This window comes from Uloborus diversus, chromosome 2 (assembly GCF_026930045.1).
Source record: "Uloborus diversus isolate 005 chromosome 2, Udiv.v.3.1, whole genome shotgun sequence".
In the NCBI taxonomy this organism is placed as follows: Eukaryota; Metazoa; Arthropoda; class Arachnida; order Araneae; family Uloboridae; genus Uloborus; species Uloborus diversus.
The window spans coordinates 2,701,506-2,725,510 of NC_072732.1; the positions used below are offsets into that span (position 1 = coordinate 2,701,506).

The 24,005-nt window shown below is 39.7% G+C and overlaps 1 protein-coding gene across 1 annotated transcript; it reads left to right on the forward strand.

Moving 5' to 3' along the window:
- The first annotated feature begins 10,609 nt into the window (after positions 1 to 10,609).
- On the forward strand, positions 10,610 to 22,410 carry LOC129217748 (plexin-A2-like). The gene is made up of 4 exons (XM_054852087.1): positions 10,610 to 11,010; positions 13,823 to 14,018; positions 20,440 to 20,904; positions 22,330 to 22,410. Exons 1-4 carry the CDS (start codon positions 10,610 to 10,612, stop codon positions 22,408 to 22,410), a joined length of 1,143 nt encoding a protein of 380 aa, XP_054708062.1.
- The last annotated feature ends 1,595 nt before the right edge of the window (positions 22,411 to 24,005 follow it).

Below are 24,005 nucleotides of genomic sequence, written 5' to 3' on the forward strand. Positions count from 1 at the left end.
TATAACTGTTCTCCGGATTATACGTGCTAGTTAATGCAAGGGTGTACGCGGATAATCGAAAAACACGGATAATCCGAAAATGATCAAGCACGCAGAAAAGTTTGTACTTGGAGGCTATAAGTAAAGTGCACGGTGGTACATAAAATACTTCGGGTTTCGTGACGATGCTCTATACTGATACAAAAAGTAATACATTGGTACTAGTAGTGAAATTTGGAACAACATTTGGCATCATTTTTAGCTATAATTAATTTAAAAATTTTAAATTTTAAATTTTTGGCTGCACGGATTTTGCATTGAGTAAGCGCTCTATGGGAAAATTTGAAATGACGGACCTGGTTTATGTTTTTCACCTATCACCCCTGGTCATCACCGGTAGGGGGTGTTCATTGCTCCCCCCCCCCCGGTTTGGAAAAAAAAAATTCTTTTTTTGGACTTATAGTTTCTGTTCTTTTTCGGCAAAATTTGCATTGAGTAAGTGCTCTATGGGAAAATTTGAAATGACGGCTGGTCATATGTTTTTCACCTATCGTTCGAGACGGCATGTTGCCAGCGGTCCTTATCTCGGCGAGCAGCGTTCTTTTCCCGCCACACCCTCCCCCTTCCGCTTCCGTCCTCTTGTTTATCCTCGAATACTCTGCCCAAACACAAACACCCCCGTTTATTTATCTGGCTCCCGCCGATCTCCCCATTAGAACAGCACTCGGGGAATAGGTAATTGCCATTGTCTGTCTGCGCGGACTCGAATCGAATCAACAAGTCCGGAAATCCCCGCCGACGTAGGACTCTATTATTCGTTTTGCTTCGCTGACCCCCCTTCTTTCAAAATATTATCACCTTATCATTACACTAATCATCTTCCTATCAGTGGCGGTGCCAGGATTCTGGTTCAGGAGGGATCCAGACAGGGTTGATTGTGTTTCGGTATTTTACCGAATTTCCGGTATTTTCGGACGTATTTCCGGTATTTTTATGTCCGAAAATACCGGTTTTTTTTGTTATGCTTTTATCTCCCTACCTCCGCAATTTTTTCAATTACATAATACTCATCAAATATGCCTGCAAGAGCCTTAAGATGGACGCCTATCCTTTAAGATGGACAAATGTCAAGATAATTTGTATAACACCAGCTCAAAAGTAACTTTGTAACCCATTAAAAATTTAATCAAATGTACACACACTATTTTGACTCAGAACTATTTAATATAATGGCAAAGGTGCGCTTAAGTAATAGGGGCCAAAGATTACCCCCCCCCCCGTGTTCTCGCTTTGAAACTTTTAGGTATTTTTTGATGAACTCATAATCACCCCTGGGTCCAGACAGAGACGTACACAGGAGTTCCTCATAGGAGGGGGGGGGTAGCTCCGGATCCAGACAATGATTTGTGGGGGTGAGGATGACTAATGCATGACTAGATCGATGTTTTTTCGTTGAACCGAAAATAAAGGGGGGGGGGAGAGAAAACGTGGTGATCCTGCTTTAATAATAAGTACGGTTAATCTAAAAATTGCGAGATTGATCAATGTACACGTCATGCATCTCGTACCGTACTAGTAGTACGCATTTCAAATTAGTAAATAATTTTGTAATATTTTTTTTTATTGTAAATATTTATTATGTAACCATTTTTTTTGCTATGTATTGTAATGTTCTATGAAATAAGTAACAGAACATAACAGTTCTTTGCAGTGGCGGCGATTCGGGGGGGGGGGGGCAACTTTTTCACACTTTTTATGGTTCATGCATTTATTTTATTCTTCAATTTAGAAACCAAAACTAGAAATTATAAAAAAAAAAGCAGAAAAGTCAAAATTTTCAAAACATTTGTTTTAATTTGTATATCTGTTTACGAGACATTATTTAGCTTAAGCAGTCACTTTTAGTTTGTGTTCATTTTTTAAATATTAGTGAATCAATTGTTTCACTTAAACAAGCCATACTTGCTTGATTATTCATTAAACAAGCCACACTTGTGTAATGGAATTATTACCAAATGTTTGTGACATCTCAAAATACTTTGGGGTAAATAATGCAAGTCTAATTCATGTCTAAGTGTTTCGGAAAGTTATTGAGTTCATAATTCCTAAAAATCTTTAGAAAAACATGAGTAAAGTTGTTAGATTTATATCAATTACCATTCATCTGCTCTGAAAACCAGTCCTAGCAAAATTTAAAAAATTTTCTTATCTTTTTTTTTGCTGTCGCTAAAAGCCCCATGTCTTTTAGTTGTCTTTTTTATGCATCCCCCCCCCCCCTCCCCTTTTCAGTGCCAATCGCCGCCTCTGATTCTTTGTAATTCAGTTGGCAATAAATCTACTATTCCGCAAGAAACATTTACCTCCTAATAACATTTTCTTTCAATAAAAGTCGTTATTGTTCTTCTTTTGCAAACACTATTTTCTTACATCATTCGATAGTATATTTTTGGGGTATTTTAATTAAATTAATAGTTTTTTGAGCAATCACGATTGCTTATTGCTTTCATTTGACTGTTTTTAGCGTCCTATGATTTTATTTTCCGACCGCCACCCTCCGCAGCATCGCCGTCGGCCGGCTCCTCACGATGCTGCTCCTCTAGCGAAAGCCGTCTCCAGGTTGCATCCATGTCCTACACACACGCGCACACACACACGCAAGTTTTGCACATTTTGAAGAGAAAAGGGGAATTTTGTCGATGACTCATCCTTTCCTCATCTTATCTGTTAATGGGTGTCATCAGAATTGTTATTGGAGGTCGGACCTTTTTTCGAAATGGAGCAAATAAAAATAGAATTTACTGATTCAGGGGATCCAGAAGCAGCCAAACGTTGGATGAGATGTAGTTGCATAAGAGAAAAACAGCTTTAAAAGGCTACATGAAGAGGCTCAGAAAATGGATCAACTTGATCTGAGAGCAGAGGCGCACACAAGGGAGGGGTCCAGGGGGGCCGGACCCCTCCCGTAGGTCCTGCTTCTTCCGCCGATTGATTACGAATCTATGTATTTTGTACGTAGAGTAACTTTAAACAAAGATAACAATAATTTCATTTCTAATAAGTGAAAAAATAAAATCCTCATTTTAAAATTTTTTTTAAAATTATTGTACGTTTTTCCTATAACGAATTGCCTATAAAAGCAAAATGGTGATTATAAATGAATACACTGTAATAATCATGTTTTTAGTTTTGTAATTTATTTTGCTCTCTGGTTATTTATTTAAGTATGCTAATTATTTATTCAATCTTTTATTTTTTACTGTTTTTCGTTCTCGGGAATCTATAAAATCAAGTCAATGTGTTTGACTGCGTATTGGGGTATGATATGTAAATGAGGCTTTCGACCTTGGACCCCTCCCCTTGTAAAATTCCTGTGTGCGCCACTGTCTGAGAGCGATGTCTTAAGCATGTGTGTTGCTGCATGTGTGTGCCCTTTTTCATTTAAAAAACGAAGATTTACAAAAAGCTTTGAAAAAAGCATTAAGAAAAATGGGGTATAAACATGGGCCCTCTTGAAAAAAGTCACCAAAAATAGTTTGAAAACAGGATAAAACTGGATAATTTCTTTATTACAGGAAAAAATTAATATTTGCAGAAATCACAAGCATAACTGGCTCTTTCAGCCCCGAAACAATTTTTAGTGTGCCCATAATTGGCACATAACACATTTCGCCTACACCTCTCCTTCCTTCACTACTTTCCTTCAGTAAAGATGAAAGTTGCAATTTATCAATTGCAAAAATTTAAAACCCATTACTTTTATTATTATTTATTTACTTTATACTATTATTATTTGTTAGTATTAGTATTAATAGAAAATTGCCCGTCAAGGGATGACGGGTGAAAACGGCTTCTCCATTTGAACGAAGCCATTGCCTGTTTGGTGATAGTACAACCTCGATATCTCAAACCTCTCGGGACGGGGAAAAATTTCGAGATATCGAGTTTTCAAGTTATCAAGGTTTTAAAAAAATACATTAGTAACTCTCACATTTACACACACGTACGCTATATGCATTTATATATGTACTATGGGACCACTTCGAATTACGATCAATAAAGTAGTCTTTACTATTTCACTAGATTTGAAATTTTCCAATTGTCCAAAGTGCACAGGATAAGATGTTGAAATGAACAACAATTTCAACTTGGTTTTTTCACCTAAACATTTAAAAATTCTAATTTTATCTTTAACCAGTAACATCACATTCAAAAAGTTCTCAGCAGCCATTTTGTAGGAGCTAAAAAAGCTGAATGATGAAAATGAGGAACGCATTTTCCGTTTTCGCTCGAAAACTGACGGACGAAAAATCGAACCCCTTTCCTCAAAGTGGACAACATGTTCGACAGAAATGCACAAAGATTCTAAATTCTGGGGAAAACACTGCACCCCCTTCATGCCAACACTCCCCTATTATCTTGCCCCAATCCCCTATTCACAAAGTTTCCAAGAAGAGAGATGAAAATCGTTAAGCAATTGTCTCTGGAACTGGTTTTAATACAAAAATTGTCAAAGCAAAACGACAATTGAAACTTGCTTCTGTGCAAAAATTTCGACATATTAAGGGTTTCGAAACATAAATTTCGAGATAACTATGGAAAATACATAGGGGTTTATATAGAAAATTCTTGGGAAAATTTTTGTTTCGAGACTTCAAGGGTTTCGAGGTACGGAGGTTCGAGATATCAAGGTTTGACTGTATTTCGATACTTGAAATTGCAACCCTAACTCCAGTAGATAGCGTTCATTGTTTTCGTTTCTTCACTCTCCTGAAATGACAGTCTTACCAGTGAAACAGTTAAGTTGCCGGATCGAGTTCAGCCTTGTCAAAATAAAGCATTTCCCTGTACATCAAACATTGCCAAAAAATATTATCAAATTGTAAATAACTCACTGAATTTTTTCTGCTTCGACATGAAGCATGCAGTCGCGTATGCATGGCGCGATTCTCATTGTTGGTGACGTCAGAGCGTTACGTGGAATTGAGTGAATATTTATGAATCGCGTGCGTTTCCGCCGAAGACAGGTTTTTGAAAACGGGTTTTCCGAAAACAAAGATTTGTTTTCCTGTTACGAAGCAATGAGTAAATTCGTATGATTTCAAATCACATCTCTCATTTCCTTTCCTTTACTAATAATAAAGCTGAATGTCTCTCTGTCCGGAGGATGTCTGTAGGATGTCTGTGACGCGCATAGCGCCTAGACCGTTGGGCCGATTTTCATGAAATTTGGCACAAAGTTAGTTTGTAGCATGGGGGTGTGCACCTCGAAGCGATGTTTCGAAAATTCGATGTGGTTCTTTTTCTATTCCAATTTTAAGAAAAAGAAAATATCATAAGATGGACGAGTCAATGACGAAATTATCATAAGATGGAACCGTAACATGGGCACAAGCCAATGGGCGAGATACAAAATGATCATAACGTGGAACCGTAACATGGGTACAAGCCAACTGGCGAGAAAATTCACCATACATTATTTGTAAATATACAGGCGAACCAAAAGACCTTTTGATTTTTCTATTACGGGCAAAGCCGTGCGGGTATCACTAGTCTTATATAAAGCAACTCCACATTTGTAAACATTAAAATGATTAATGGGTCATAGTGCATCTCAAACAATTTCTTTTAAGTTATGTACATTTTTTATTTCTTTGAAACCATAACATGCATATTTATTTCGTAATCAATCATTTATTTTCAAAATTTAAAAAGATTGCCTACTTTTTTTGAACATTCAAAAAATTGAGGAAAATTTCAACTTTTTAAAATTTCTAAGGCTTTTTTATTTTTGCACTAATTTAAAAAACGTTTTTTTGCTAAACGATCGCTATAATCATCTCTAAAAATCTGTGCATTCATTTGCTTATGAGTTCATTTGAAAATGTTCTGCGATCAATTGTGTAAAAAATCAAAGTTTTTTTTTAAATTAGTTTTTAAAGGTTTAACATGCTCTAAACATTAGAGTAATTTGTAAAATGCTTATCCAATGCACAGTTTTGTCAAATATGCTATCCCAATTGCAAAAAGTATAACTTTAACACTCTATCTTTAATGGAAAAACATCCTTAGGGATTTTAATAACATGAAAACACAAAAAAAACCATCATCGACAAAAAGCAATTTGAAGTTTTCCTTTTGCATAAGAACACATCGGGAGCATGGCCTGAAACCACGCATAACTTTTTAAATATTTGAACTAAAGCATTGAAACTTTTCCCCTGTGTTCAGAATAGTTTTTTGTTTTGAAATAAGCAATAAAAAATTTTTTTGATCGTTTCATCATTTTTGAGGTACTCTAACCCCTTAAGAGAGGAAAAAAAAGAACAATAAAGAAAAATAACTAGGTATATCGTAAAGATACAGGATAGACGTGAAACTTTTGTACTACAGGGGAAAATTTTAATTTTTCATCAATCACTTTTGAGTAGCATACATTGTGTTTATCATTCGTTTATTTACATAAAATTATATGCATATGGATCAATCTTTAAAAAGTGTATTTTTTCTGTCACACGCCTTTCACAGAAAAAAACTTTAAGGAACAATTAATGTAACAATGCTTTTTAATTTCATCAAAAATGTATCTATTTAACCCTGCCAACAAATTTTTAATAAGAATTTTTATTTTAGTGTATTTTTGGTTCACAACATGTGAATTCTTACCTCCGTGGCATGTCACACACCTTGTGTGGCTGTTTATGTTGCCTAATAGCTTGTTTAATTAAAAGTATATTCTTATTTATTGATTATTCTTTTCACAAGTGTCTCAAATACTAATTGTTTAAGTATATTCAATTTTTCAATATTGTGTCTTAGTTCGTTTTAGTAGGACAAGAAGTCATGTCACACAATAAATTCTCACCTCCGTTACCTAAACACGAAACGCCATTTCTCATTAACACGTGGCAGTAATGACATCACATTTTATTTTACACTAGTGATACCCGCACGGCTTTGCCCGTAATAGAAAAATCAAAAGGTCTTTTGGTTCGCCTGTGTATTTACAAATAATGTATGGTGAATTTTCTCGCCCGTTGGCTTGTGCCCCTGTTACGGTTCCACGTTATGATCATTTCGTCATTGACTCGTCCAACTTATGATATTTTTGTTCTTAAAATTGGAATAGAAAAAGAACCACATCGAATTTTCGAAACATCGCTTCGAGGTGCACACCCCCGTGCTACATACTAACTTCGTGCCAAATTTCCTGAAAATCGGCCGAACGGTCTAGGCGCTATGCGCGACACAGAGATCCTACAGACATCCAGACATCCTCCGGACAGAGCGACTTTCAGCTTTATTATTAGTAAAGATGATACAAGGGAGCCCCCTTGTTTTTTTTTCAGCCGTAAAGAAGTTGTGAGATTTGTGTCGAAAAACAAGAAGATAGATTTTGTTTCAAAAACTAAGTGTGGTTATTGTGACTTCTCACCTCGTGAACTTGAGTTTCAGGGATGCAAATAAATGCAAATAAAGAGGCGAACATGTTTTCATATGCTTAACATGTGCAGATTGTAGCAACGAAGAAAAAAATATTTCCCTGAAAAATGTATCCATTATGGCTATATTAATCGAAAATTCCTCACCTCCGTGACACACCTTATCAATGTCATTATTTCTGAGGTGAAAATAAATGATGGAGGGGAAATACATCAATAATAAGCATTCTACCAAAATTATAAATTGCCAGCATATTTTCAAATTTACTAAATGTTATTTTTTAACACACATCTGAACTAAAAGGGTAACTGCTAATTAAGCCGTACTTTAATTAGGAAAGCTTAATATTAGATTCCCACTAATCATTAAAATAGCTCGTTGTTTGCACAATTAACAAAATTACTACTTTGATACTAAACTGGCTTCGATTTTTAAACACATTAATTTTTTTTTTCTTTTCTTTCTCCGTGAACAAGGAATTATTTCATTTTTTTTTAAATTAATGAATAAAATAATTGGAACTTAGCTGGGCCATTGTTTATTATTGCTCCTAGTGGGTAAAACTTTCAATTAAAAATGAAAATATTAATAATAATAATAATTTGAATTATGAAATTTTGAATTCAAATTATTTTTTTCGCCCCACTCGGAGTTATTGTTTCTAGAAACGGCTCCTGTCCTCCCAAGCCTGCCTCTCCTCCTGGGCGGTTACGTGTGCATAGTTGTGTGAGTAAGTGTGTAGGCTTGTGTGTGTGCTTAGACCTGTGTGTATGTACGTACGCATGTGCGAGTGTATGTGTGTGTATGAGCTTGCGTGTGTGTAGGACATGGACGCCTCCGACCAGGAGAAGCGGATAGCTCAGGACCGGAGCAGCCGCGCCGCCTGCAGAGGACAGTGGGCGGTGGTGCTGCAGAGGCCCCTGGTCCAAACTGAAAATGGAGCCAAACATCAAAGACGGTCTAGTGAGGACAATAAGCAATCGTGATTGCTCAAAAAAAAAAAAAAAAAAAAAAAAAAAAAAAAAAAAAAAAAAAAAAGAAAACAAAAGGTTTGGAAATTGAAAAATATTAGAATTCAAAAGTTAAGTTTTCTGGAAAATGACCCATATACATCATTGTGGCACTAGGCTTCAAATCCATCGGACCTCGGACCGAGACCAGAGGGGTTTCGAGCATAGGCTGTGGAGTCGGAGTCGGACTGGTTTTGGGGAAAATGAGCCGGAGTCGGAGTCGTTGGAAAACATGCAAACTCCGACTCTGTTCTTTTTTCCCTCCGATTTTCACTGACTGTCCTTACATTAAAACAAAACAAAAAAAAAAAAAAAGACCACAAATTGGTTTGAATCTCTACATAGTATAAAATGAAGTGTCCAAAAAGCGTCTGTGTGTTTGAACTCGCAAAACTCGAGAACTACCCGGCCGATTTTGCTGAAAATTTTCACAGTTCGTTCCTTTAAGTCCTGAGAAGGTTTGCAGAATACTTCGAAAACAATTCGATGAATACTTCTTTTTTCATTCCAATTTAGGCCCAATTTTCGTATAAATTCTCGAATATGGAGGTGAAAAATTCCTCGCAAATAGTAATAATATATATCGTTGGAAAGGGAAGAATTTTCCGCGTTCTACGCAATTTATTCCAATGCTCTAACTTGATTGCGGCGGGAGTTTTTTTGCGTTGTTAGCTCGAATGTTTTTAGGCTTAGTTGAAATTTAGGCAATACTTTCTTCATTAATTCCATCAATAAAAAGTGAAGGAATCATCCCACAGTTTTCTTTTTGACAGCATTGGAAAGAGCTGCTTTTTTTGCTCCAGATCTAACTCGACCTAAGGTCGAAAAAATAAGCTTTAATCTCGAAAGGAAAAAAAAATTACAAGCCTTTTTAAATCACGTTTAAGAAACCTCGATTCCATTCAAATTGTGAACCATTTTCTTTCGCATTTTAATTCCTTAAACTTATTTCATTTTGTGTTTCCATGGTTACGCATTTTAAATCCATGTTTCTGGATTTAATTTCTTAAAAGTATTTTAGTATCTCTCGTCATTGTTTGGAAGGGAAATCATGATGTTTTTTTATTTATTTTTTACGCCTGATTGTTGAATATACCGTCACTTGACACAATTTTTATTTTCAAGGTAGACCGGGCAAAGCCGGGCAAGTGTATAGTGATGTATAAAGACCTACTCATAACAAAATAACTGCCCATTGACAACAGCTGGCTTCTTCATTTATCGAACTTTCACTTTCTGTTTCACTTTTTCTCCGCCGACCCGATGTGCGTAGCATATGTGTGTCTGTCTGTTGCATCGTATCTCCTAAACAGGTGAACCGAGTTTGATATTTCTTTTCTCGTTCAAATGGTGACTTGATCAAAATTGTTCTGAGCTTAGCGAAAACTTACTCGTACGTTAAAAATATGGCACTTATCAAAAGAACGAGTTTTTCTTCGTTTAATATTTGTTTGGAGCTTCCTTGTTATATACTGTAGGAGCAATTATCTTGTTAAGTAAATCTTAAATACAATTCTAAGCTTTTGTCGAAGCAAGAATGGTTGATCTTAAGCTGATGCGTCGGCTCGAATATATAGGGGCCTTGCATCTGTCTACCGCGTTTTCACGCTATGATAATCAAAAAGTGAACTAAATATTACGCTCCACGCTTGCTATCAACCCTATCGTTGCCAGTACATGTGAGTAAAGAAGCGAGTTAAATATTTTGCTCTGTGGATGGCATCAGTGAATGGCATTTCATCATTTGTGATGTCATCGGCAGAAGCGTGAACAATGAAAGTGCACTGATTTAAGTAATTTTTAAAAAATATTAAACTTGTCAAACTGTTTAAAAAATGGTCAGATCCCATGTTTTTAAGCATGCTCATTCAAAAAAAAAAAAACTTTTAAAACTTTGGAAATGACCCAATTATGTATTTTTATAGTCTTTAGTTATGCAGTTTTATGTTTCATTCTCTTGAGTTAAAAATAGTTTTTTCTGTATACAGCAATTTATATACCTTGGATTAGTGCATAGGTTATTCTGTTTGATCCGTACTTTCATTCATTCGGACGACCCGGATCCCTTCTTAGTCCGAATGAATGAGGTTCTACTGTATTTCGGAAACGTTTCCGAGAGGATAAGAAAGGTTTCTGAATTTTTTTAACAGTGTATCGTCTTTCGCAGGAATGCTGTGAGAATGTTCATCACCCTGCCCTTATTCCTCCTCCTGTTCGGTCTCGTGGGCAGTTCCTTCGTCCGGTTCCGGGACCCGCACCACCCCGAGCCCCTGCTGAACGTGTTGGTGCGCCCCTGCTCGCCCGCGCCCTGCGAAGGGGGCGACGTGTACGTGGGTGGCCAGGACACTCTGTTCCATTTAGATCTGGGGCTGGGGCTGAGGGCCCGGGTCTCGACCGGGCCCGCCCTGGACAGCCCCGAGTGCCCGCCGCCGCCCGCGCCCTGCCCGGACGTGAACCGGACGGTCGCCCACGACCGGAACCGGATTCTCTTGCTGACGCCGGAGGGCCGCATGCTGCTCAACTGCGGGACGCTCTACCAGGGGATGTGCAGGCTGCACAAGGCCGACGGCATCGCTTCAAGGTGAGTGAAAGAAAATTAAATTTTAGAAATACAGTAAAACCTCGTTAAGTCGTCACTCAAGGGACCAAAAAATTTTGACCACTTATTCGGTGTGACTACTTATGTGGAGTGGGAAATTAAGGAAAGCCTTACAAATATTCATGAATAGTAGTAGAATTCTGTGAGAAAAACAATAGCTTATGTAATCAATGTCTATAAATTAGTGGAAATTTTAAAAAGGGGGGGGGGAATACTAATGGTAGTTACTTTGTTTTGTTTTCTCTTACTTATACATTACTTAATAACAACAACTTATTTTAATGTAGTTACGGTACATTAATACAATCTTTCAATGTCGACTGATGAAGTTGTTGCTTACGGAAAAGAACTATCTCTTCTAACATACATCCAGCTTTAAATTATGTGTTGTAGTTCCTTGAGTGCGGATGTTAAATTCTGACTAACTTTCTCCAGGTATTAGATTTTGTCTGTCTTTCTGGAAGGAGTTAGATTCATATTCTCGGCACTTGGCAGAGTCACGGCAAGAAGTATGCTTTGAATGACCAGAACCGAGGATCGAGATTTCAAGGAAAAATGAATATCAAACAGTCTTTCAACTAAGTCCGACACAATTTTCTAAGATCCGCTAGGGTAAAGGAATTTTAGAAAACAATTTTTGAGTGACTAGTTAAGCGGGTAAAATTAAATTTGGTGACCAGTAAAGGAGGATTATTTTACATTACTGTGATAGACTTTTTCGGGACCAAAGAAAAACGACCACTTAAACGGAGTAACCACTTAACCGGTCGACTACTTATTGAGGTTTCACTGTACATGTTAAATGAAGCACAAAATGTCAAAAATCTGAACTAATTGGGACTGTGTTTAGCACGGATGTTCAAATTTTTCGGATTTTGGTTGACAACCAACAGAATACCGTTTCGTAAAATTGTACATGCCATTTAACCAAATAGAGTGGTTATACAATATGTATGCAATGCACACAACATATAATATATTGTATAACGTCAAAGTACTCACAGTAGAATCTTGTTCATCCGGCCCCCGATAATCCGTATCTCCGGTTTATCAGGGTCAACATTGTAGAGTTGAAAAATCTATGTTGCTTTTGCCCGTCTAATTCAAGATTCGCGCGTTCAATGGCGGCTTGCGGCTGCTGCTACGAAGTTGTGTATCTAGTTCCTTGGTCTTCAAAGGGCACAAAAAAAGTACAAAAATTAATAAATAAATAAAATGAAAAATAAAATAAATACAAAAGAAAGAAAAAGAAAAAAAAATGTTACAGAGGTTTACGGGTTTAAAGAAAAGAGAAAAAAAGAAATGAAGTCGCACAGGTTTGTTAGCGCAAAAAAAAAAAAAAAAAAAAGAAAAGAAAAGAAAAAAAAAAAGAAAAATTAATTTGAATTTTGACATCTTGAATTCAAATTATGTTTTGAATTCAAGATGCCTACAATCACGAGTGTGTTTGTGTGTGGGGGTATGTGTGTTTGTGTGTAGGGGTATGTGCATGTGTGTGTAGGCATGTGTGTTTGTGTCTGTGTGATGGCTTAAGTGTGTGGGTAGTTGTGTGTATGAATATGTGTGTGGGGGAGGGGTATGTGTGTGGGCGCATGTGTTTGTGCATGTGTGCAGGCATGAATGTGTGGGTAGTTGTGTATATGTTTATGTGTATGTGTAGGTGTATGTGTGTGCAAATGTATGTATGTGTAGGTGTATGTGTGTGTATGTGTTTGTGCGTGCGTGTGCGTGCGTGTGTGTAGTTGTGTATGTATGCGCGTTTTATTTCAACCGAGAGTTCCCTGCAGTGAAAAAAGTATACCAATATTCGCCGTAGATGTAAACAAAAATATATTCCATTTGGCTGCGTCAACCACGTGTTTGGCTTAGACAATAGCAAATCAATGCCAAGTGGAAGGCGAGTATTGGCTTACCTCTTTTATCACTGAGAAACTTCCCCAGCAGCTTCAAACCTTCTGGCAACCCATTTGTTTCTTTCGGGCTGTCTTTTGGCCGAACAGAGTGATGCCGATCTTTTCCGTGAAAGCAGTATAAAAGTTTGATATTGATAGCAATAAATACAAATTAACATCTTGGTAATATTAAAATAGTATGCCAATCCGAGAAATATTTCCGTCCGTGTGCTAAAAATAAAAAAAGAAAGAAAGAAAGAAAAAAAAATAATTTAAATTTTGACATCTTAAATTCAAATAATGTTTTTCGCAATCACGAGTATGTGTATGTAGGCGTGTGTGTTTGTGTGTGGGGCGTATGTGTGTGTAGGCATGTGTGTTTGTGTCTGTGTGCTGGCATAAGTGTGTGGGTTGTTGTGTGTATTTGTTTACAAAGATGATGATTATGAATGTGTGTGTGGGGTATGTGTATGTGTGTAGGCATATGTGTTTGTGTCTGTGAAGAAGCATGAATGTGTGGGTAGTTGTGTGTATGTGAAGGTGTCTGTATGTATGCCTCTGTGTGTATGTGTTTGTGTGTGTAGGTGTATGTGTGTGTGTATGCGTTTGTGTGTGTAGTTGTGTATGTATGCGTGTGTGTGTAGGATATGGACGCAACCTTGAGACGGCTTTCGCTAGAGGAGCAGCATCGTGCGGACCCGGTCGACGGTGATGCTGCAGAGGGTGGCGGTGGAAAAAAACAAAGGAACGCCAAAAACAGTCAAATGAAAGCAATAAGCAATCGTGATTGCTCAAAAAGAAGTGTACAAGGTCTTAAGTAGTAAGTTACCGCCCCTTAGCCAGGGCTAACTGCATCTACTAGATCTGTTCTGATCTTATCTTCATTTTGTTTTTATTTGCAGCATCCTGGTCGGTTCTCCGAACGAGACCGTGAACTTCGTCTCGGGTCGGGGGTCCACGGTTGCCTTTTGGGGATCCGTGGGCAACGGCTCCGCTCTCTACGCCGCCTCCACCTATGACGACCGCCCCCCTTCAGTGGAGCCCCGCCTCCGTCTCCAAGAGGCTCCTCCTCCGCGAGAAGGGAGGATACGCCTTCCGGTACGCCCACCGGACCGACAAGGAGTTCTCCGGAGTCAACTTCGAGCAACCCTACAAGAAATCCTACAAGGTGAGCCACACTTCCCTTTCGGAACCACCGTCGCTTTCATTCATTGTCACGTGACAGACAGGTCTTTTCATTCTACGTGTCACCTGACCGCGTTGTCACGTGACATGGCTTGCCGTTGCAAGTGATTTCATTGTCACGTGACAGACGAATTATAGTTCTGTGTGAAATATTTATTTCTTGTGTAAAATTAATTTGTAAATATTACTGTTCAATACATATTTGTGTTTGTACTCCATATTAAACCAATTAAATAACACTGCGGACAGTGCCTTTGGCGCTCTTTAGTATTGAATTTACTACTAACTCATGAAAAAAAAAGACACGTCTTCCCTGTTCGACGTGTCACGTGACATGTCTTCCCATTTTACGTTTCAGGAGATCCCATTGTCTAGTGACAGCAGGTATTAGAGCTGCTTATCCGCTCCTTCCCCCCTCACTTGACCCTTAGACCATTGATCAGAGATAGACAAGCTATTTCATTCGGTCGCTGTTGTATATGCTATGAAGCAGGAGTAAAGATGGCAAGTTTTATGACCGGGGAGAAGATAAATAACTTCGTCGCCGTGTACCACGTGGTTGGGTCACCGTTTTTTTTTTTTTTTGGATTTCGGCGCTTTCTTCCTCGGTCACTATTCTACGAGAGCGCAACTTTAAAACCATTTTCAGATCGGCATAACCCAACAACTTACTGCAGAAAAAAAAACTTTCCAATTTTCAAAAGTTAATTTGAATTTTGAAATTTTGAATTCAAATTATGTTTCTCGCAACCACGAGTTGCGACAGGACCCTACACATTGGTTACTACCCCACTCGCTTGTTTCTAGAAGCGGTTCCTGTCCCTCCTCTTGGGCGATTACGTGTGCATAGTTGTGTATGTGTAGGCGTGTGTGTGTGCGTAGATCTGTGTGTATGCACGTTGGCATGTGTGTGAGTGTGTATGAGCGTGCGTGTGTGTACGACATGGACGTCACGGACCATGGCGATCATTCCAAGCTCGTCAGCTTGCGAGATCGAGATTTTCGCTCACGTGATCGGTTGTGACGTAGAAATGTCAAAGTAGCATTTTAATCTACTCGAATGTAGCTTGCGGCTAGGTTCGAGTAGATTAGAATACTACTTTGCGACATTTCTACGTCACAAAAGATCACGTGAGCAAGAATCTCGATCTCGCAAGCTGACGAGCTTGGAATGACCGCCCAGGAGCAGCGGCTATCGGGAGGAGTCACGCCTGGGCAAAGGACGTTTGGGTTGAAAAAGGGTACCAAACATCAAAGACGGTCAAATGAAAACAATTAGCAATCGTGATTGCTCAAAAAAACTTATCCATGAATCAGTAAACTATGCGCTTGCGGGTGACAGAAAAATAATGTGCCAAAACGGTTCAGGCAGAAGGTAAAAAATTAAAATCGACGACTATTCAAATCCCTACGAGAATTAGTGCAGCTTCGGCGAAACGTCTTCCATGGAAAAACGAAGTCACGTGGTCTTTCCCCACTTTCCCCCCGCCCCCGAAGATTCCTGCCTCAAAAACCACACCCATTTGCCGTATCCATGCGTTAATGATCTAAGCTGGACCCAATATACTGGGTGTGTTACAATTTGAAAGGCCCATTGAAAGAAACATAAATACAGCAAACAACGTTGGCTTTACAAGAGAAAAAACAAGTTTTGTTTCCCAAACGTTGGATATGTGTAGAAGGTGTAGAAGCAGGGCCCGACTAACTAAAAGTGAGGCCCTGGGCCGACAATAATTTGGAGGCCCCCTAAGGACTCTATAGCCTCTATAGCGGAATGCAGTGGTTGAGTTATAGGTTTGGGGCCGTTTGAATGCATTTTGGGGGGCCTCTTTATTAATCCTCATAATTGCGAGATAGAAAATTCGTTACTGGCAGGGTGAATAAAAATTTTCCTTTAGGGAAGTATTTTTCCCAATTAACAAGTCATCATTTTTTAATTATTTTTTGAGCAATCGCGATTGCTTATTGTTCTCACTTGACTGTTTTTGGCGTCCTATCATTTTATTTTCCCGCCAGCACCCTCCGCAGTATCACCGTCGACCGGTTCCTCACGATGCTGCTCCTCTAGCGAAAGCCGTCTCCAGGTTGCATCCATGTCCCACACACACGCGCATACATACACAACTACACACACACGCATGCACACATACACAACTACACACACGCGCATGCATACATACACAACTACACACACGCGCATACATACACAACTACACACACGCACATACACATACACACACATACACAAACACACACAAACAGGTGCGCACACACGAACGCACACAAACTCGCATACATACAGACACCTACACATACACACACACAAAAACATACACACAACTACCCACACATTCATGATTGCACACTGACACAAACAAACATACACACAACTACCCACACATTCATGATTGCACACTGACACAAACACACATGCCTACACACACATACACATACCCCCTACACACAAACACACATACCCCCACACACAAACACACACGCCTACATACACACACTCGTGATTGCGGAAGACATAATTGAATTCAAGATGTCAACATTCAAATTAATTTTTTCTTTTTTTTTTTTTAACTACGAGCACTTATATGTTATCATGCTATTCAAATTTCTTTTAGTAATTTCGGGACCCTTGGAAAGATGGGGTCCCAGGCCTAGTTGACCTGTGTTAGAATCAGGTCCTATGTAAAGGGTGTCCCAAAATTAGCGCAAGATTTGAATTTGCCACCATTTTTTCCATAAATTGTTGGCATTTCAGTGACTGCATGAGGCATTTCCTGGTCATTTCGGTCATCAGAATCGGCACCCTAGATCGTGTGATTTAACATTTTTAAATGTCTTCTTATGGGGTTATTTGAATTCAAAGGTCTATGTCAACAAGCCCACAACCACCGTGTTGCGATACCAATAACAGTAACTGCTTGACCAGCCTCAACTTTCATTATTTTTGAAACAATTTTTCCGTAATGAAAGCGCGTTATTGCATCGTATAACGCTCCATTTTTGATGACCCTAACCTCTCAGCTGTCAAATTGTTCTTTTTTCAGGGTTGCCAACCATTTATTGCAAAAATGGCGGCAAATTCAAATCTTGCGTTAATTTTCGGACACCCTTTAGAAGGTACGAGTTGTGCATTGAATCAAAATAAAAAGCAAACATTCGGTGCTTTATAGCTCCGTTCTTGGTATCAAAATTTAGAGTTATTATTTGAGTGACTGCCCCGGCTCGCTCCCCGAGTCGGAGGCAGAAATCCGATTTTTCTCCTCTTCGGCGGGGCAGTGACGTTCGTTCGATGGCGGGAAGGAAGCCGCCCTCTTGACGTCACGTGCTTCGTTTCGGAATCTCTCTCACTTCCTAATGCTTTTTCGGGTTCTGTTTACGCTCTTTCGAGTGGAAGTCGAATTGGGTGGGCCGTGGGAACATTTGGAACGCCGTTCCTCACATATTGAATCTGGAATCAACCTCGTTCGTCCAGTGACAGGTGTCGCTCGACATTTTATAATGTCGCAAAAATCGTATTCTGCTAAAATTGACATCAACCATTTCTCAAAATCAAAATAATGTAATAGTATTATTGACAAGGGCCTTTTGCTCTCCGGCTTCCTCTGAGAATTTTCACCGAGGCCCAAAAAATGACTAAAACTAAGATTAAAAATTCCTAGTTAAGCAATCACGATTGCTTATTGTTCTCATTTGACTGTTTTGATTGTGCTATGATTTTATTTCCCCCCCCCCTCCTCCCTCTGCAGCACCACCGCCCAGACCCCTCCCGATGCTGCTCCTCTAGCGAAAACCGTCTCCAGGTTGCTTCCATATCCAACATACACACGCATACATCCACACACACATACACACACACACACACACTCATTCCTGCACACAGACACATACACCCACGCATACCTATACACACACACATACCTACACACTCATGTCTGGACACAAACACACACGCCTACATACACATACACACTCGTGATTGCGAAAAACATAATTTGAATTCAAAAAGCCATAATTAATTAATTTATCTTTTTTTTTTCTTTTTAAACTGCTAATGTGAAAATATAAACTTAAAAAACATTTTTAACACGCTACTAACAGCTTATGCACTGTTTAACTACTGTAAATAGCACTTGAATTTGCATTTGTAATTCAAGAATCTAAATAAAATTCTTTATTGTTAGCAGAGCCCCCCCCCTTATAGCAAGGGCATACCCCCCAAATATCGCAGACCCCCCTAAAAATTTCAATGGCATAGTCTGCGTCATGACCCTCCCCTCCTAGGTGGGCACCCCTGTTGTTAGTTACATAACAACAAAAAAAGAAACAAACTTCGTTTTCAATAATTGACATTGATTATAAACTTCATTTGTTTTATGTACAGTTTGACCATCGCTTACATGGAAAGGCTAATATCCGGTTTATAAGCGGAAATGGACGTATCTATTAGTTTATTGGGATGTTAGTTGGTTTGCTACAGATGTGCACTTTTGCATCTCTATTATTTAGCCTTAGTTTTGTAAAAATGAAAATTTGCTCACAGCAGCATTTTTTAAATCTCAAGTATATTCGTTCCATATTCTCACGGCAAAACTGAATTGATTTATTTATTCACAACAAAGCGTTGAGCTTACCATTTTGCTTTTACGTTCCTGTACGAAATGAAAATATTTTCTTTTCTTTTTGTTGTTTCCATGGTAACTATTTTTGTTTCCCCTTATTTTATTTCTGAGAATGCAATAGATGAATAAGGCACTAGTGACATTATAAAACGCGTGCATCAATATCCCATCGCTATTTTCCCTTCTCCCCTGCTGGATTGAATCAGATGGAATCGTCTTTACTTGGCAGATTGCCAGATTACATACAATCCGTGGTCAAACAGTAGTACGTTTTGCAATCAAAATAACAAATGTTACTTCATTATTTGCCGCCTGCTTCGGGTTGGCTTACACCGCCTCCGGTAATGTACTTCCGGGGGCTTCACCCCTTCTTTGGCGCCTGCGGCGGTACACTTTTTTTTATCCTCTTTTAGGCGCACCGCAGCCAGGGACCGATTTACACACCTGGGTGCCCCGGCACTGACAAATAGGGTGCCCCCCCCCCACACACACAAAAAATATGATGGTAAGTGTTGGATATTATTTTGATAGAAAAAAAAAACTTTAAAATATCGATTTTATTCGAAAAAAGCTAATAATTAAGATGTTTTGCAAAGAAATCATTTAATATAAATCTAAAATAAATTTATGGTTTTCATGTTAGAAAATGTTTTACAGTCGCAGAAGGAAAAAACTAGGATACAAATGGTAAAGGTAAATCATAATGTGCTTTCTGCGCATCGATGATTCTTTATATAGTTTCTCCTCTGTTTTATTGTAGTAAATTCATGTATAATGTCCTCATAATCAAGTTTTAGGTCAAACTTCCTTCTATTGATAATAGAGCTAATGAAGATAATTTACCATCGGAAATGAGAGTACGCAAAGGACACTTCATTCTCTTCAATAGCGAAAAGGATCGTTCTCCACAACAATTGGCTAATGTGCTTTCATTTAATTTTAAAAAAAAAAGACAAAATTTTTTTGTTTCCTTTAGTTAGAGGCAACAAACACTGGTCCCTAAAAAAAAAAAGATGAGAGAAATTTGGCGCCCCCTTTCCTTTGGTGCCCCGGGCCCCGGAATGCCCTGCCGTAAATCAGTCCCTGACCGCAGCACATGACCGCGCATCTCACTTAATCCTCTTTGACTCGCACTAGGTATTATTATAGTCTAAGATCACACTAGGCTTGACCTATCCTCCTCGACTTTCCAAAAAAATGTTGCCATAGATGAAGAATGTAAGTTGTAAGCAAAACGCGAAAGTAAGAATTTCTACCTCTTTCACGTGAGCTAATCAGGGTTGGATAGGGTTGAAAGGTGCTAACAATGAGAAATTATCCAAAATGTGCCAAAACTTGCAAATATGCACTATACCGATTTTAAGGTACTGTCTGTTTCCCACGAGAAAAGCTCCCGTCGTAAAGTCTGAGCCCATCTACTGTCATAGAAACGGACTTCGTTCATTTTCTGCTAGGGTTAGCAGGAGAGGGTTTTTGGCGCCATTTTTTGCCACTCTTCTTTTCGCCTTTGTGCAGTCGTACTTTTTTTTTCAACATTAAAAATCCCTTTCCCTTGGGAAAATGAGACACGCCTCGTTGCTATAGCAACAGACAGGCACAGACATCTCGGCGGGGGCTACTTCACACATAATTGACAGGTTCCAACTCGTGATGGTCACACCATAGCCTTTGTACCATGTTCACCTTTTCCTCTCTTTCAGGTGGACTACATCTCCGGATTCACCCACGGCGACTACGCCTACTTCCTGACCACGCAGCCCGTGTCCGGAGAGTCTACGGCCTACGAGACGCGGCTGGCCCGCGTCTGCCAACGGGACCCCAAGTTCTTCTCGTACACCGAGGTGCCGCTGGCATGCCGGTTGGGCGGGCAGCCCTACCTCTACAACCTGGCTAGCTCCGCCCACCTGGGCGTGGCCTCGGCCGCCCTCCGGAACCGCCTCAAGCTGGGGCGGAGCGGAGAGGCGGTGCTGTTCGTGGCGTTCGTGAGCGCGCTGCCCGAGCACGGGCGTACGGTGGACGAGAGGCGGGGCTCCGTGATCTGCTCGTTCCCATTGGCTGCCGTGGAGACCGCCTTCGCCAACGCCACTAGGGACTGCTCCAAGGGCGAGCCAAGGACGTTCCTGCTCAAGCACGTGGTGGGTGACGACATCCCCTGCATTGCCAGGGTAAGTTCTGCTTTGTCTCATCGTTACGTCATAGTGAAAAAAAAAAGCTTGAAAGAATCGTGACGTGTAAAATTTCATAAGATTTAAAAACACCTGTAGTCGGCCACGACACCCCAAATTTTAACTTTATGGAATGCGGAATTCCTCAATTTGGCGGAACTAATTTCAAACTTTGGCGATAAAATACCAGTTATATGCACACCTAAGTCAGCCTTGCCAAAGTACACACGAGAAGGGCCATTCGAGCGTTCAAAAATTGCAATTATGTCCCCAAATTTGCTGAATCCTCAAACAAATTTGCCGAACAGGAAACTTTTAAGGAGGTCACAATGACCTCTTTTCGGGCGCCCCTGTGTAGGCTCCAAATTTTTACATGGTCTCTAGCAAAGTAAAGGTTGGTTATATGCAACCTGTCAGCATTGCGAAGGCTACACAGATCCTGCTCGTAGTATTATGTCACTACCAGGTAGTCGGGGGGAAAACTAACCTGACAATATATATATATATATACAACCTTTACTAGAGTCATTGTAATACTTTTGGGGCTCCTGATTGGCCCACCGCTGCAAATGCGTTGGTCATGTTTCTTTCCTCATTCAACGCATGTGAACAAATTTCGTTCGTGAAAATTTCTGAATTCAGGTTTGAAAGTTTTTAACGCCCCCCCCCCCCCTTCGTCGAATACTATGGAAGTTCTTGTTTCGAAATGAAATCATAATTAGAGCATGCAAAACAAGCTGCAAAGGAGATGAATGAAGCTTTTACGCGATAGCCAATCAGTAGGCTCCAAATTTTTACATGGTCTCCAGCAAAGTAAAGGTTGCTTATATGCAACCTGGCAGCATTGCGAAGGATACACAGATCCTACTCGCAGTATTATGTCACTACCAGGTTCGGTTGTCCCAAATATTCTGCCGTGGGAAGGTAAAAGTGCGGCAGAATTTCTCACAATTTACTTTTAAAATCAATACAGCTTTATGAGAATTGTGATTTGCAACTGTGCTTTTGGGATTGTTCATAAATGAGTCATGAGGGAAAATGTCCTTTCTATGAGTGCGTTAGGCCCAGGCAAGCGTAAAAGTCATTGTATTTAAATAATGACGTATGCTTTAATTTACTGGTATGAAACTGCTTGAACAGCTCCACCAAGCGACTTTAGGTTGAACCATTCAGTGTTCCGTTCCTTAAAACGGGACCTTTCAGTGTGAGCTGGCGCAACGGGACAGGATACCTGAAAACGTTCTGTCCCGTTCAATAAAAAAAAATACAGGGGTCATCCAAAAGAATGGAAAAACCTTTCAAAATGAAGTGTTTTGCACCTAATACTTAAAGAGATCTTTGGCTGTTCAAACTGCTTGAATTGGACACATATAAGTTCTAGATGGTGGTAAGTGCATATCGATGGTTGTTCCATTCCATATGCAGAATCCGCCCCAAATCCCGGAAGATGATTACGGAGACTTACTCGTTTTTCCAGACGGGCTCTGTGATATTCAATGCCGGTGATTGGGAAGGCCATGGAATGCATGCAACTGCATCTTCATGTTTCTGAAACCATGAACTGAACTGTTTCATTGAGGTATTGTCATCTTGACATAAGCAATCCCCAGACGGGGGGTTGGCTGTGCCATGGGATGCGCGTGTTCGGCCAGAAGACTGAGATAGCCAGCGCTAGCGGCCCGTCCATGTGAGGTGACAAGGATACCTGCCCCACAAACCACGCCCCAAACCATTATGGAACCACCCCATTCATCGTTGTATAGGAATGGGACATTCCTATACAACGCTGTTAATATACACCGCTACACAACGCTGTTAATACAACGCGTAATATACAACGTAATATACAACGCGTAATATACAACGCTGTTAATACAACGCTCTTATAAAGCTGTTATGATTTTATAAGTAAATTGTGAGAAATTCTGCCGCACTTTTACCTTCCGGCAGCAGAATATTTGGGGCACCCGAAGTGACATAATACTACAAGCAGGGTCTGTGTAGCCTTCGCAATGCTGCCAGGTTGCATATAAGCAACCTTTACTTTGCTAGAGACCATGTAAAAATTGTAGGCTTCTGCGGGGGTTCGCCACATGTGAACCATTCCTGAGGTAAAGAATAACTAGAAACTGGATTCATCGAGACACAAGACATGTTCCCATTGAGCCACACAGCCATTATGATCCTTCCTCCATTGCACTCGTCGTGTCAGATTCATCTGTCGCGAGGGGTTTTGCAATGGCATTGAATATTGTATTCATGCAATTTCCCCTTCGCACAGTATTATTGGTCGATACTGAGCTCTGTGTGTGGATTAATGGTGCTAATTAGGATTTTGTGGAATCAATATCCCTACTTTATAACGACAATAGAGAGTATTGTTCTTTTTTTATGCCATCGAATCTGTACTGTTGAAGATTTTTGGAATTAATCATGAAGGAGATCTTCAGAGGGAGATGTTATTTGAAAACGCTGATATCACCATTCTAATAGAGACTTTAGGGAATGTTTCTCTTTCCGAAATGAGAAGTTTTTGTACTATTGTCCTCATTTAAATGGAAACTAATGTCCTCATTAAAAAAAAAAATTAATTAATTTGAATTTTGACATCTTGAATTCAAATTATGTCTTTCGCAATCACGAGTGTGTGTATGTAGGCGTGTGTGTTTCTGTGTACGGGTTATGTGTGTGTATGAATGTGTGTGTGTGTGTGGGGGGGTATGTGTATGTGTGTGTAGGCATATGTGTTTGTGTCTGTGTGCATGCATGAATGTGTGGGTAGTTGTGTATGTGTGTGTATGTGTGGGTGTCTGTATGTATGCGTATGTGTAAGTGTTTGTATGTGTGTGTATGTGTTTGTGTGTGTATGTGTGTTTGTGTGTAGTTGTGTGTGTGTGTGCGCGTGTGTGTAGGACATGGATGCAACCTGGAGACGGCTTTCGCTCTAGGAGCAGCATCGTGAGGAGCCGGTCGACGGTGATGCTGCGGAGGGTGGCGGTGGGAAAAACCAGCGTAACGCCAAAAACAGTCAAATGAGAACAATAAGCAATCGTGATTGCTCAAAAAAAAAAAAAAAAAACTGGTGCTTACTCTGATTTTAA